The following is a 14,045-nucleotide window of genomic DNA, read 5'->3' on the forward strand; positions in this document are numbered from 1 at the left end:
AATAATACAGAACTCAGTGGGCTTACTTCAGAGTACAGTGGAACCTCGGTTTATGAACACCTTGGTTTACGAATTTTCGGTTTACGAACGCCGCGGACCCATCTTGAACGGATTAATTCACTTTCCATTACTTTCAATGGGAAAGTTCGCTTCAGTTTATGAACGCTTGAGTTTATGAACAGACTTCCGGAACCAATTACACCCATGCTTTGGGTTAAGTACGCTTCAGGTTGAGTACTCCGTGGACCCATCTGGAATGGATTAATCCACTTTCCATTACTTTCAATGGGAAAGTTCGCTTCAGTTTATGAACACTTCAGTTTAAGTACTCCACGGACCGTCTGGAACAGATTAATCCACTTTCCATTACTTTCAATGGGAAAGTTCACTTCAGTTTATGAACGCTTCAGTTTATGAACAAACTTCCGGAACCAATTGTGTTCATAAACCGAGGTACCACTGTAGATATATTCAGAATTGTGCTGTAAATAGTGTAGTGGGAACTGAATCTCTGCAGACTAAACAAGATTTATAACTAGTAAAAATGTAGCAGTCGGTTTATGTAATAGGTTTTGTGGTCTGATAATTACTGATCTTTTATGATCCATGATCAACAATTGTTAAGATTGAGTAACCTAATGCTAAATAAGGTTCTACTAAATAAATACATTTCTCTTTTTTGGATAGTGGAATAGCCATTTTTGTTAAAGCTTCTTGGGATGTTTAACTTATAAATAAAGGTAAAGGTACCCCTGACCATTAGGTCCAGTCGCGGACGACTCTGGGGTTGCGGCGCTCATCTCGCTCTATAGGCCAAGGGAGCCGGCGTTTGTCCACAGACAGTTTTTCCGGGTCATGTGGCTAGCATGACTAAGCCGCTTCTGGCAAACCAGAGCAGCACATGGAAACATTGTTTACCTTCCCGCTGGAGCGATGCCTACCGTATTTATCTACCTGCACTTGATGTGCTTTCGAACTGCTAGGTGGGCAGGAGCTGGGACTGAACAACAGGAGCTCACCCCATTGCAGGGATTCGAACTGCCGACCTTCTGATCAGCAAGCCCTAGGCTCTGTGGTTTAGACCACAGCACCACCCACAGCGCCTAACTTATAAATAAAATCTGCTGGCTTCCGCTTGTGCACGCTGGGAATGGCGGACAATACCATCTGCTCCGCTTCAACGGTGTGTTTTTTGGCAGCTGCTTCGGGAGTACGCAGCCTCCCCCACCCCTCCCAGGATGCTACGGGAGGGGGCCGCTGGCCCGCAGATGCCCCTTAACCCACCCGGACCCTGGGGGTGGGGGTGGGGCCTGGGCCGAGCACCCGTTGGAGTTGGCACTCCTGGAAGCCACCCAATGCGGGCAAGGGTCCCATAACTTGGAATTTTAATTAGATAAAAGTTTGGGGCATGCCTCAGATGAAGGAGCAAAAAATTTATTGCCTGCGGACCCAGCCCTGAGCAGTAGAGAAAAATACTTGATTTATGGCCACTGAGAGATAAGAGGTGAAAACATCGCAGAAAGGAAGATGGATTATCTGGAGAAACCGAGAAGCCTGACAGGGAACGCTCCCCCCCCCTTCACTTAAAGATTTACTAAACACCTTTTCTGGACAGGCTACCGGATTTACCTAGAGCAGCAGAAAAATATAAAATACAAACTGTGTGGACATGGAAATATAAACGATAAAATGGAGGAGTTATATATGCTTTGATAATTTTGTAAAAATCTCCCTACTAACAGCTGGTATTTGCTGGGATTCATTGTGGACTGATTAAGAAGATTAAGAAGCCATTGTTTGTTTTTAGAAGAGTGATAAGATTTGACCTGGCTAATTCCTCGCTGGAAAAGCTGTAAATCTATCTTCAGAGGAGCTATGGAGTAGAAATTTGGACATGATTTGTAATTTGTGTGCTTTGTTGGATTCGGAAGACCAGCAATCAGAGGGAGACTAAAGATACAACTCTACGCAGCGACAGAAAACATTTTGATAAAACCTGGCTGGCAACACAACTCAAAGGCTTGGAGAAGATTGAAGGATGTCAACAAAGACTGTTAGGAAATGACTGCATTATTTTGGGACAAGATGTGAAGGTTTACATCAGAGGCTGAATAACAAGGGAGAAATTATTAAAAGCAAATGGCAGTAGTGATTAGCAGGAAGCTCTGGAATCTGAGGCATGGGAAGTCGGAAAAATTCAATATAATTAGGCATAATTGGAATGTTTCTTTTAATTAGAATTGCATAATTGATTTGGATAAAGTGTAATTGGGAATAATTTCAATGTGATTTGATGTTGTTTAATTGGAAAACTTAAAAATTATTTTAAAAAATAAATAAAATCTGCTAATTATGTGTTGACTGTTTAAAATAAATATCATGCAATGATCTGGATTGAGGACTCCCTTTCAGAAAAAAATATGAAATGAAATTGTTTATTACGGTTGTAAACCAGCTCCAACAGTACATTCACAAAAATAAAATCTGGATTTATAAACAATATACAGCAAACCTCTTAGGACTTAAAATTGAATTAAACAGACGTATGAGAACCTAAAAGTTTAAAATTTGAAATACCATACAGGTTGACCCTCTCACCCTCGAGGCCTTTGACTATTTTCCCCACAGGCTAATTTGTTCTGGGAGGATAGACTGCGTCTGCAAATCTGCGTGCAGGATCTGGCGACCGACCAGGTCGTCTTTTGATCTTTTCCTAAGAGGAGGGCATTTAATTTAGACTTCTCTGGAAGGTCAGCAAGCCTCTCCAGTAGAGAGACAATGGTGTCTCTGCGTGCCTCATCGTAGAAGGGGCATCTAAAAAATATTTGCTTGTGAAGAAGACTAGGCGGGGATGCCCCTTTGTCACCATTTGCTACTTTTCCCATGGCTCCAGAACCATCCACAAGATCCATAAGGGGAACTGGAACTCCTGGAGGAATTGCACATACTGTATAGATTAGATATGTAAATAGGTATTTATGTTCATGGTGTTAGAAGGCCTAAAGATTTCTAAGTAGTAAGAGAAAGATTTCTCTTTCTTCCTGTGTTTCTTCTGGGTCTTAGGAGGAACAGACAACCCCAACCCGAGGCAAGGGCAAGAAGGAGAAAACTGACACGACCCGTGATTCTTCAAAGGATAAGAAAGGCGTCCCTCGTGGCAGGAAGGGTACTCATCCTACCCCTGGTGCAGTAACAACTCTGTCAGAGCTAGATCAGAGTGGCCTCACAGGGGAACCATCTACTGAGAAGCTCTTCCGGTAAGGGAGCAAGAAATAGGGCCTGGGGCATGTCTCACAGCAGACAGAAAGCACTTGTGTGCCTCTGACTAGCCAGGGCTGGGGTGCTCCTTGAAACATTGGCTGAGCAGAAACAGAAAGTGAGCCTTGCATGCTGATCTGGTGGGGGTGGGCAGAACTCTGCTTCTATGATCCTTGCATATACCCCACCCCAGTTGTTTGAAGTAGACTCTTTGTGCTTTGCATTCCACAGGTTGACCTGCTTTCGTTGGACGGTCCCTGCTAATGGAGAGGTTACAATGCGCCTCCATTTCTCTTCCACCACAATAGGGTACTTTGATCAGGTCCTAAACTTTGAGATCCTGGGGACCCAGCGACACTATCAAGTTTTCTGCAGGGGTGTCTGCACATATCCATCCATTTGCCAAGATCCTACGTAAGTGCTAGGAAAAGGGCACTGCCTAGTTATATGAGCCTTCTGGGCTAGGATCCAGAGCTGGCCTGAGAGGTGTGTACCTTCACCTCCTTAAAATAAAGCTGCATCTAGTACCCAGGAGAAAGGTATTCTGCAAATATGAGGTCCTGGCACAACACAGAAGAAAGAGGATGCTCCAAGCAGATAAAATGTCACCTGCTGATGTGGCTGCAGACACTGGCGTAGGAAGCCCCTCCGGCACCCGGAGCGGCAAACCTGATGTGTACCCAGGGTGGGGCATCGCTACGTAGCACGCACATGCAGTGTCGCTACGTACGACGCATGTGTCGCTACATAGCGACACTGCGCATGCGCACTATGTAGTGGGTTGCCACCGCCGGTGTTCCAGCACTGTGATCCTCTGCTGGCAGCTGCAGCTGTGAGCAGAGGATCCCAGCACCATCCGTACGCCGCTGACGCCCCTCTCTGGCCCGCCCCTTGCCTCCGACTGAGCAGGAAGAAGGAAAGCGTGTGCTGTGAGCAAGCAAGCTGAGGAGCGAGGTTTTTTACTGGGCAGTGGGGCTCGGCTTGGGAGTTGTGGGGTGTGTGTGTGTGAGTGTCACCCCCCTCCAGAGTGGCACCCAGGGCGGCCCACCCCAAATGCAACCCCTTGCTACGCCCCTGGCTCCAGACACTGGCTGAGGGCTGTGCCCTTGACTGCCCCGTGAATCTATGAGTCTCTTGCTTCCTTCTGTGGTGAATTCTGTTTTCTTTCTGAAGACAGTAAGGAAAAATGCTGCCAAAGGCTGATATGGAAATCAAACATCTGTATAAAGCAGTTATAATGAGAGTGAACCTCATTCCTTGCCCCTCTTGCATTATACCTGCCAAGACACTGTGCAGTCAGACTATTTGCTGAAGCACCTCTAGGGTAAAGGTAAAGGGGCCCCTGACCATCAGGTCCAGTCGTGTCCGACTCTGGGGTTGCGGCGCTCATCTCGCTCTATAGGCCGAGGGAGCCGGCGTTTGTCCGCAGACAGCTTCCGGGTCATGTGGCCAGCATGACAAAGCTGCTTCTGGCGAACCAGAGCAGCGCACGGAAACGCCATTTACCTTCCCGCCGGAGTGGTCCCTATTTATCTACTTGCACTTTGATGTGCTTTCAAACTGCTAGGTGGGCAGGAGCTGGGACCGAGCAACGGGAGCTCACCCCGTTGCAGGGATTTGAACCGCCGACCTTCTGATCAGCAAGCCCTAGACTCTGTGGTTTAACCCACAGCGTGAATTTTCCAACTAAAAGATACATAGAGATTACACTACCATGGGGGAAAAGATTATACCTACTGTATTTTCCTCATAGTCAAAGAAATTTAGAATTGGATTTCTCTTGAATATCATCGACATTAGTTGACAGTATAAGATTTGTCTCATCTTGGCACCAAGGCCAAGGGAAATGACTCAGTAGTTCAGAAGCTATTTATTTGAGAGGCATGTCTGTATTGCTGCCAACCCCCCCCCCCCAACAGGTGCTATGCCATCACATGGGTTGATGTTGCCACCTGGTGTCCAAGGCAGGAAATGTTCAGACTTGAGACTATTACCGGTACTACTTCCTGTCCTTCTCACCCAATCCATTTCTTGCTTTCGTCCAAGGTGGACAAATCCCCAGCATGGCAATAGCATGGATCTCCTTCCAACAGGGATATTTGCCCCTTCCCCAAGGGACCACCTGAAGTTCCACTATTGCAGTCTTGTTGATCTTTTCCCCATGCATTTCTGATGCATTTCTGCTTCTTTCCTCCAGGATTGTCTTCCCGCACCGTGTAAAGAGTGTCAAACCCGATGAAATAATATCCAAAAAGTACATCATGAATTTGGGGGTCTTTCACTTTGGCCCCTTGCTGTGTGGGAAGTCAAGGGAAAAGTAAGTGCTGGTTGTGTTCAGCATAAAAGGACAAGCAGTTAGCCCAGAACTTCAGCAGTATTGAACTTACTGGCTGACAATATACCAGAATTGTTGAAGTGCCCCCACATGAGCTAGAAACCTGAATGCTGGGTCCAAGCCCCATGATCAGTGGTGAACATTTTCAGTGCAAAAACAAGCTTTTCAGGGTTGTGAAATGATTCTTCAAATTCTGCCAATCAACCTTCCACTTTTGTGTTCTCCATCCTGCTGTAAAAGAAGGCGTGATTCCATGATTCAGGTCTCCTTTGAGTGCATATTGCTCGGTTTCCACAGGATGTTGCCTGCTCCAGGCAAACGTATCTGAGCCAGGGAACATGGGAAGTGCTTCAGTGTTAGGCAGTGCCTTGTCATGAGAGGCAAGTGTAGCCCTGATCTCCCCTGCAACTCCCAATGTAAGCTATTCATGCCTACAGGTACAAGGCCCTGCGATACCCCAATCACTATGAAAAGCTCACCATCCTCAACATATCTCCTTTGGATGCGGAAGTTCATTTCTTCTTCCAGTATGACTCCAAGGCAGTCACATATCTCTTTGACCCCCCTACCATGACACTCAAGCCCAACGAGAAGCAGGTAATGACACAATGCGGCCATTGTCTGTACAGTAGTGTGCATTCCACTCAAGTCAAGGATTTCTTGCTGAATGTGTGTCATCCTGACTCCCCAGGAGCTGACAATTTGGGCTTATCCAACAGCCAGTGGTATATTTGAGGACAGCGTTGTCTGTTGCATTAAAGAGAATCCAGAGCCTGTAATCTTCCGGGTCAACTGCCAAGGAGTTCGCCCAGAGCTGGAGCTAGATCGCCGGCAGGTGCATTTTGAAAAGCTCCTATTGCACAGGTAGATCCGGCTGGTTTGACCAATCTCCAGTTGCTTCCTCTGCTTTAAGATCCTTGAATGTTTTTGCCTTTGGGTCTTCATGGAGTGATTGAGCATGTGGCATTTGGTGGGAATGTACTTTCCTGGCCAGGATAAGGTCCTTTGGCTCTCTAGCCTTTGAGACCATCATTTCTTTGAATGGTACTTCAGTAGACCCACAACTTACATGGGGGTTATGTTCCAGACATAGCACATAAGGTGTCATTCTCCAAGAGATGTTCCCTTCCTTTTGCCATATGAGTCATGGCCACTTTCCCGGTTGGGTGAACAAGATCTCACCTGCCCAGCATAAAGAGGCACAGCAAAACTCTTGCAGCCCCCAGAAAACGATGCTGCTTTGGCTTCTCTTGTTTCTGCAGAAAGGAGACAAAGCCACTCTATCTCAAGAACTTCACTCCTCTGCCCGTTGCATGGAGGGTCAGCGGCATGGAGAACATTGGTGATGATTTCTCTCTTGCTGTTGATATGGGTGTGATTGAACCCTACTCGGAGTACTGCCTGCTAGTGAACTTTAGGGCCACAAAGACACTCAACATTAAGAAGGCCATTCGCCTAGAGGTGAGCATTCCTTGACAGCTACAGTCCAGTTGCATGCTGCCACTTTTACTGGTGGGGTGTTTTGTGTGTGCAACAGCTTGGGAGTGTCTCTGGTTTTGGGGGCTGTAAAAATATCAGGGTGGCACTTACAGGAACAGCCCTATCATTTGGCAGGATGGGGCATCTGCCTCAGTTGGCAGATCCCGTGGGGCAGCAGTGAGGTGTTGGAGGACAGAGCTGTGTATGCTACATTGTCTTCCCTGCACCCCCTCACTTGGCACCCACGTTGAAGTTCATTCCAGGGGATACTCTGGTCAGCCTCTACATGTGGAAAGGTGAGGACCCCATTTTGTCCTTTGCCTGAAGCAGCATAAAATATTGGCCAGGCTCTGGGCACTTCTTTAGCTCTGTGTATCATTTGGTGTCTAGGGCTTGAACTAAGACTAGAATCAACTTAAAAGTTACACCCTGCTCACTTGCAGAATATCATTTTTCATCTTAAACTGTAGTAAAACATTGATAGAAATCATGTTTTTTTTCTTATTGCTTCTGAGTGCTGCAAGTATCAGTCATACTTTTATTTGAGACCAGATAATTGCAAGTTATGGCAACAAGAATGTGTGTGCAGATAAGAATGCGTGTGTTTGTTCTGGGTAAAGCCAGTTGTGGAACTCTTCACCAAGCCACAAGCTCTCAAGAGGGTTCTCAGCCTCCTCTCATATTCTTCTGTGCAGACCAGTTAAATTTGGATAGCTCATTTGGTTAGAGCGTGGTGCTGACAGTGTCAAGGTTGCTGGTTCGATCCTGTAATGGACAGCTGCATATTCCTGCATTGCTGATGGTTGGACTAGTCAGGCATGGCCAAACTCGGCCTGCCAGATGTTTTGGGACTACAATTCCCATCATCCCTGATCACTGATTCTGTTAGCTAGGTTTGATGGGAGTTGTAGTCCCAAAACATCTGGAGGGCCAAGTTTGGCCATGCCTGGACTAGATGATCATCAGAGTCCCTTCTAAATCTATGAGATATCCGTGAGGTATCTCAACTATCGCTAGAGCCTTCTCTAGTCCTGATTCTGCAGGATTTCTTCCATCAAAATCTCCCTCTGTCCTTTCATCAGCCCTCCTCTCTTCCTCAGGATTCTCTGCTGCTTATAAAGCAGAACTGGCCACTCCTGCTTGTTCTGCAGCTCTGCTTCCCATCACCACTCCACATATAGGCCACCTGAACTTAATTACAGCCAGCTGCTATGGGTGGGGAGCACTGCTGCCTCTCCCATCTTTACCACACATATGTTCTACTGGTGGGATAAGGCATGGCTTCCCCCCTGCTCCATTTTCACAAAACTTTGTTCCCTGTGAAAAGGGGGCAGGGAATTGTTCGCATTGTTGGGGGTGGGGGTAGCAGTGGCGTACCAAACATGACAGAATATGACATGGCTGAGGGATTCATTTATTGTGCTTTTTAAAACATCTCCTAGGCTCTTATATCAACCACAAGGTCTAGCATCATTCTCACTGAATTCTGGTCCAGAAAATATGGCTGTGTTGGCTACAAATTTCACCCAGCAAAGAGTGATCCTAAGGGAGCTCAACAGGACTGTTGCTTGCTGTCATTTCAGGTTTCCGATGTGGAAAATATTCTGGGGATTGTCCAGATTGAAAACATCCAAATCATTGCTGAGGCCTATGATGTTGCCCTGGACATCAGCTTTCCCAAAGGTGATTTCAGCGCTTCCCAGCCAAAACCGTTCTGAACTGATTGCTTACTGGAAAGAATGCTAAATAAGGGTGGGCAGTCAAGAGTAAAAGACCAAAAAGACAACGAACCAATATTGGAAAACTAATAAAAAAACAATAAAGGACAAGGAACCTAATTCCTGGCCTCCCAAGACAGGACTTCCCTAGGTCCCTTTCCTACAAGCCCGTAAGAAGAGCGCTGCAGCAGGATCAGACCAAAAGCCCATCTGGTGCAGCATTCTGTTCCCACAGCAGCCAACCAAAGGCCACTGAGAAGCCCATGACCATGGCAAAGCACAATAGCCCCTGCTCTTCCAGTAGCTGGGGGTGTTCAGAGGCATGCTGGAGGAGTAACATAGCCACCATGAGAGCAGCCACCACTGCAGGGGCATTTCTCAGTAGATAGTTCTTTCAATATGGTCATATGTTATTGCTTCTTGTGGTTCTCCCCTTTCAGAGAAGCAGATCCTGACAGATGTAGGAGCTCCTGCACAATGTACAGTGCGGGAAAAAAAAATATTTGATCCGCTGCTGAATTTGTCCATTTGCCCTTTGAGCGAAATAAATATTTGATCCCTTTGCAAAAGATGACTTAGTATTTGGTGGCAAAACCCTTGTTGGCAATTACAGAGGTCAGACGTTTCTTGTAGGTGGTCACCAGGTTTGCACACATCTCAGGAGATATTTTGTCCCACTCCTCTTTGCAGATCCTCTCCAAGTCAGTAAGATTTTGAGGCTGATGTGTAGCTACTCAAACCCTCAGCTCCCTCCACAGATTTTCGATGGGATTAAGGTCTGGAGACTGGCTAGGCCACTCCAGGACCTTGGCCATGTGTTTTGGGTCATTGTCATGCTGGAATACCCATCCTCGACCCATTTTCAGTGTCCTGGCCGAGGGAAGGAGGTGCTCACCCAAGATTTGACAATACATGGTCCCGTCCATCGTCCCTTCGATGTGGTGAAGGTGTCCTGTCCCCTTAGCAGAAAAACACCCCCAAAGCATAATATGTCCCCCTCCATGTTTGATGGTGCGGGTGGTTTTCTTGGGGTTGTAGGCAGCATTCCTCCTCCTCCAAACATGGTGAGTTGAGTTGATGCCAAAGAGCTCGATTTTGGTCTCATCTGACCACAACACTTTCACTCAGTTCTCCTCTGAGTCATTCAGATGAGCATTGGCAAACTGCAGACGGGCCTGTACATGTGCTGTCTTGAGCAAGGGGACCTTGCGGGCTCTGCAAGATCTCAGTCCTTCACGGCGTAGTGTGTTACCAACTGTTTTCATGGTGACTACAGTCCCAGCTGCCCTGAGATCATTGATAAGTCCCCCCCTTGTAGTTCTGGGCTGCTGCATCACCGTTCTCATGATCATTGCAACTTCACAAGAGGAAATCTTGCATGGAGCCCCAGACCGAGGTAGGTTGACGGTTATTTTGTGTTTCTTCCATTTGCGAATTATTGCACCAGCTGTTGTCACCTTCTCACCAAGCTGCTTGGCAATAGTCTTGTAGCCCAGTCCATCCTTGTGCAGGTCTACAATCTTGTCCCTGACATCCTTGGACAGCTCTTTGGTCTTGGTCATGGTGGTTACTTTGGAATCTGCTGGATTGATTGCTTCTGTCGACGGGTCTTTTGTACAAGTACTGTAACGAGCTGGGATTACAGGTAAGACCTCTCCCTTAGAGCAGGTGCTTCTAATCTCAGCTTGTTACATACAGGGAAGATACCAGGTAGCCTGACATCTGGCTGGTTGATAAGGGATCAAATACTTATTTCACTTATTATAATGCACATCAGTCTCTGACTTTTGTCTTCTGGGTTTCTGGGGTTTTTCCTGTTGTTATTCTCTGTCTCGCAGCTACAATACACCTACCATTAAAATTATGGACTGGTCATTTCTTCGTCAGAGGGCAAACGTGCAAATTTAGCAGGGGATCAAATACTCCCCCCCCCGCACTGTAGATAAGTCACTTTGGGAGTGTGTGTGTGTGTGTGTGTATGCATAATAATGGGGCTTTTGAACCCTTTCCTAAATTCATCCTGTCTCACCTGGGACCTTGTTATCATATGATTGCCTGGAGTGCTGCCTTCCACTATCTGCAAGTGCACTCCAAGTGTTGTCGGACCCCCAACTTTCAACAGCCCCAGCCAGCATCATCTGTGATCAGGGATGATGGGAGTTGTAATCCAAAGCAACCTGAGGGCACCAGATGGGGGAAGGCTTGAACATCCCTTTTCCCCATCTTTCTTTCTGCCTTTCTCTATGCTTACCTGCTTCATCCAAACATATGCATCTCCCCTTTGCTCTCAAATGAGGAGTTTAATTGGTTTTAAAAAGCAGATAAAAAGGAGTCTTGCTCTTCTGGCTGCATCACGGATAACAAAGCTTCTGGGAAAAAGATATAAAGAACTTCAAGGCAGAAACTGCCCAGCTGTGAGATGTGCTCTGGCATCCTGCATCACTCCTTCCTTAGTACTCTACAGCAATTGCTTCTGCTTCCCTCCCCCACCCCCGCTGCTGTCAGTGTAAGGGTTGCAGTCTACCTGGTCCTGCCTGTGGCTTCTACTCCTAAGGGTGGGAGAATAGCAATGAAATCCAGAGCACTCATGACAATGACTTTTGGCTGCTGCAGGTACAAATGGTGGTGTGGAGCTTGGGAATATTAAAGTCATGGATGAAGCTAAACAAGTACTGTCCCTGAAGAACAAGGGAAAATATGAGATTGGGTACAGGTAAGCTCCATTTACTACGAAGGCACCTTCTGTTTTGCCCTTTGTCTCCTGTTGGCTTTATTAGCATGGACTGAAGATGGTGCACAAACACTACTGCCGTCAAACACTATCCTCTTCCTCCTCAGTCCTTCTGAGATTATTGAGCTTGCCTTTACCCTAATTGTAACCCAGATTCAGGTCATTCTACATTCAGGGCTTCGGTTTAAGTTAATTCTTTGTGTTTCCAATATCTTGGCCGAGGACTTTCCTTATGGTCTATGTATTTTGGAGGCAGGAGCAGAGTAAGTGGCATTCCTTCATCCAAGCAGCAGCCCACACTTCCCCACCCACACTTTAATTTGGGTTTTCCTGATCTACAGTAAGGAAAAACTCCTACATTAAATCCCGTTACCCAACTGTGGATGTACTGAAGTATGTTGTGTGGGAAGGGTTTTTGTGTGTGAGTGAGTGGTGACATTTTGCTGAGTGTTGTCTATCACCACCCCTCCACTTCCATTGGCAAGCTGATCCCTGGTGGGCTGCTGATGGAGTCAGACATGGCTCGTTTTTAATGCTGTTTTGTGCAAGTTTTATATACTGGAAAAAGTGTAACTGCAAAATAAATTTTAAAATGGCTGTGTACAGGCAAACCAATACCTGAGCGCATGGCCTACAATGAATCTCAGGTTTCCAGTACCCAGGGAGGATGGAGAAATTCCAGCTGAGGGGAATAGACAGCACAACATCCCATCAAGCACCACCCACTAATGTGGATGGGAAACATTGAGATAGAGTTCTATTGAAATAGATCATGTGTAGATGAAAGTGCACAAAAGCATATGTGGAAAAATGAGCTCTTCAACCCACTGGCTCATTGACACAGGCTCATTGTGCTCACATTTTTCAGGGGTCATTATATTAGTTTAAAATGGACACAGCTGGCCACAACCTTTAGGGAGATTGTTTCAGTATCTCTTCATTTTCTTACTGCCTCTAGCTTTAGTGTCTGTCATGATTCTGGACCAGTGCTGAGGAGTCTTTATTTTGTCCTTGCTCTTTAGCTTTGTTGTGGAATCCACAGATCATGTGATGCCCAATGTGACTCCATTCTTCACCATCACGCCCCCTAAAGGGAATTTGGGTCCCAATGACCGTCCCACTTCAGTCCTGATACTTTTCCGCGCTGGGAGGGAAGTGAAAATTGAGGAGAAGCCTATTCTGCAGTGCCACGTAAGAGAGCTGGCAAGAGCTGGCAGTAAAGAGGCCTTGAAATGCCTTCACTGTGTATACTTGAGTTTGTGTGTACATGGCACAGGGACTTGGTGGCTAAGCAGTGCCTTCTATGCATAGCTGCTGCTGTACAGGATCCTTCTTTGCTTAGGTGGTCACTCCAGAAATCACCATATGAGCGGAGAAGCCCTAGCAGTCAGCCTTTCTACCTACCAGAGAGACAAATCGGGGAAAGAAGGCTCAGAGCCAGGGGACTGGTGGTGGTACAATGATGAATGGTCAAAGGGAGAAGAGGGAGCAGACTGGGAGGAGGAGGTGTTAGAAGCTGAAGAGGTGACAGGGTTTGATGAGCAGAGAGCAATCCAGACTCAGAGGCAGAAGCGGTGTGTGTGCGTGTGTGTCAAAAGGCAGAGTGAAGGCAGGCTGCTGAAGAAGCTAGGGAATCCCCCCTCCTGCTGTGACCAGCTTCCCCGCCACTTGTCTCCCAGAACACGTAGATATATGAAGAGGGCAGAGACAAGTTTAAGGAGGCGTAGACTGCTGGGGAAGAAACTGGGAGAGGAGCAAGAGAGAGAGGTGGGAAAGTGGGGACCTTTGGTCCTTGCAAGTGCCTCATTGGGGCAAGAGCTACTGCTGTGATCACTAGGCCTGCACTGTTTGGGTTTCTTTGAATAAAGAGTGCCTCCTGACAGGGAGTCTGCTCTTGTGCCCAGGTGCCTTATTCTTGAAGCGCTGGTCTCTGACTGCCATTCCTTATGGTGACCCACATGCATTGGAACAGTTCTGTGATGGGAGGAGCCAAAGGAAACCAATCTCTCAGCAGAGTCTGTGCTGGGCAGGGGGCGTGTTTCCCACCTCTTCCTCTGCAGCTTCCAGGTGGGAAGAAAAGAACAAGAGGCTCACCAGGGCAAAGATTTGGATTGTGGTGGTTTATCGCCACAAGCTGGAGCTCATCCTTCTGCCAGCCTAATCTCTTGTCCTCTGTCTAGGTTATTGAGCCCAACCTCTGTGAAGGAGGAGAGATCATTGCCACCATTCCCATCAAGGTGTCAGTGCATTGCATGTTTACCAAATACAGCATCACCCCTCCATCACTCATAAACTTTGGGCCTGTGATACTCAATTCCCGGAAGACCAACAGCTTCACCATTGAGAACAAAGGGGTCCTCGACTTCAAGTATGGCATCTGCAGGCAAATCCGAGATGTGGTGATTCCACTGAGGAAAGGGTGAGTGGGTGATGGGGGATGTTTTCTTGAGAGAGAGGATGGATTTGGGCTTTGAACTTGATTGCAATTTGGAGTGTGTTTTCAGGCAAGGCCAGTGTGGCCATG

The 14,045-nt window shown here is 46.9% G+C and overlaps 1 protein-coding gene across 5 annotated transcripts in view; it reads left to right on the forward strand.

The window, feature by feature from the left end:
• Window positions 1-14,045, forward strand: part of HYDIN (HYDIN axonemal central pair apparatus protein) — a 174,777-nt gene that overhangs the window by 102,690 nt on the left and 58,042 nt on the right. For all 5 annotated transcript variants that reach the window (XM_060275916.1, XM_060275918.1, XM_060275919.1 and 2 more), the window contains 10 exons: window positions 3,064-3,257; window positions 3,490-3,672; window positions 5,456-5,575; window positions 6,031-6,190; window positions 6,285-6,457; window positions 6,856-7,054; window positions 8,656-8,755; window positions 11,404-11,503; window positions 12,544-12,712; window positions 13,702-13,940. In XM_060275916.1, coding sequence (XP_060131899.1) covers window positions 3,064-3,257; window positions 3,490-3,672; window positions 5,456-5,575; window positions 6,031-6,190; window positions 6,285-6,457; window positions 6,856-7,054; window positions 8,656-8,755; window positions 11,404-11,503; window positions 12,544-12,712; window positions 13,702-13,940 — 1,637 coding nt within the window. The remainder of the gene's footprint in view (window positions 1-3,063; window positions 3,258-3,489; window positions 3,673-5,455; window positions 5,576-6,030; window positions 6,191-6,284; window positions 6,458-6,855; window positions 7,055-8,655; window positions 8,756-11,403; window positions 11,504-12,543; window positions 12,713-13,701; window positions 13,941-14,045) is intronic.

This window comes from Zootoca vivipara, chromosome 6 (genome assembly GCF_963506605.1).
Source record: "Zootoca vivipara chromosome 6, rZooViv1.1, whole genome shotgun sequence".
Lineage (NCBI taxonomy): Eukaryota > Metazoa > Chordata > Lepidosauria > Squamata > Lacertidae > Zootoca > Zootoca vivipara.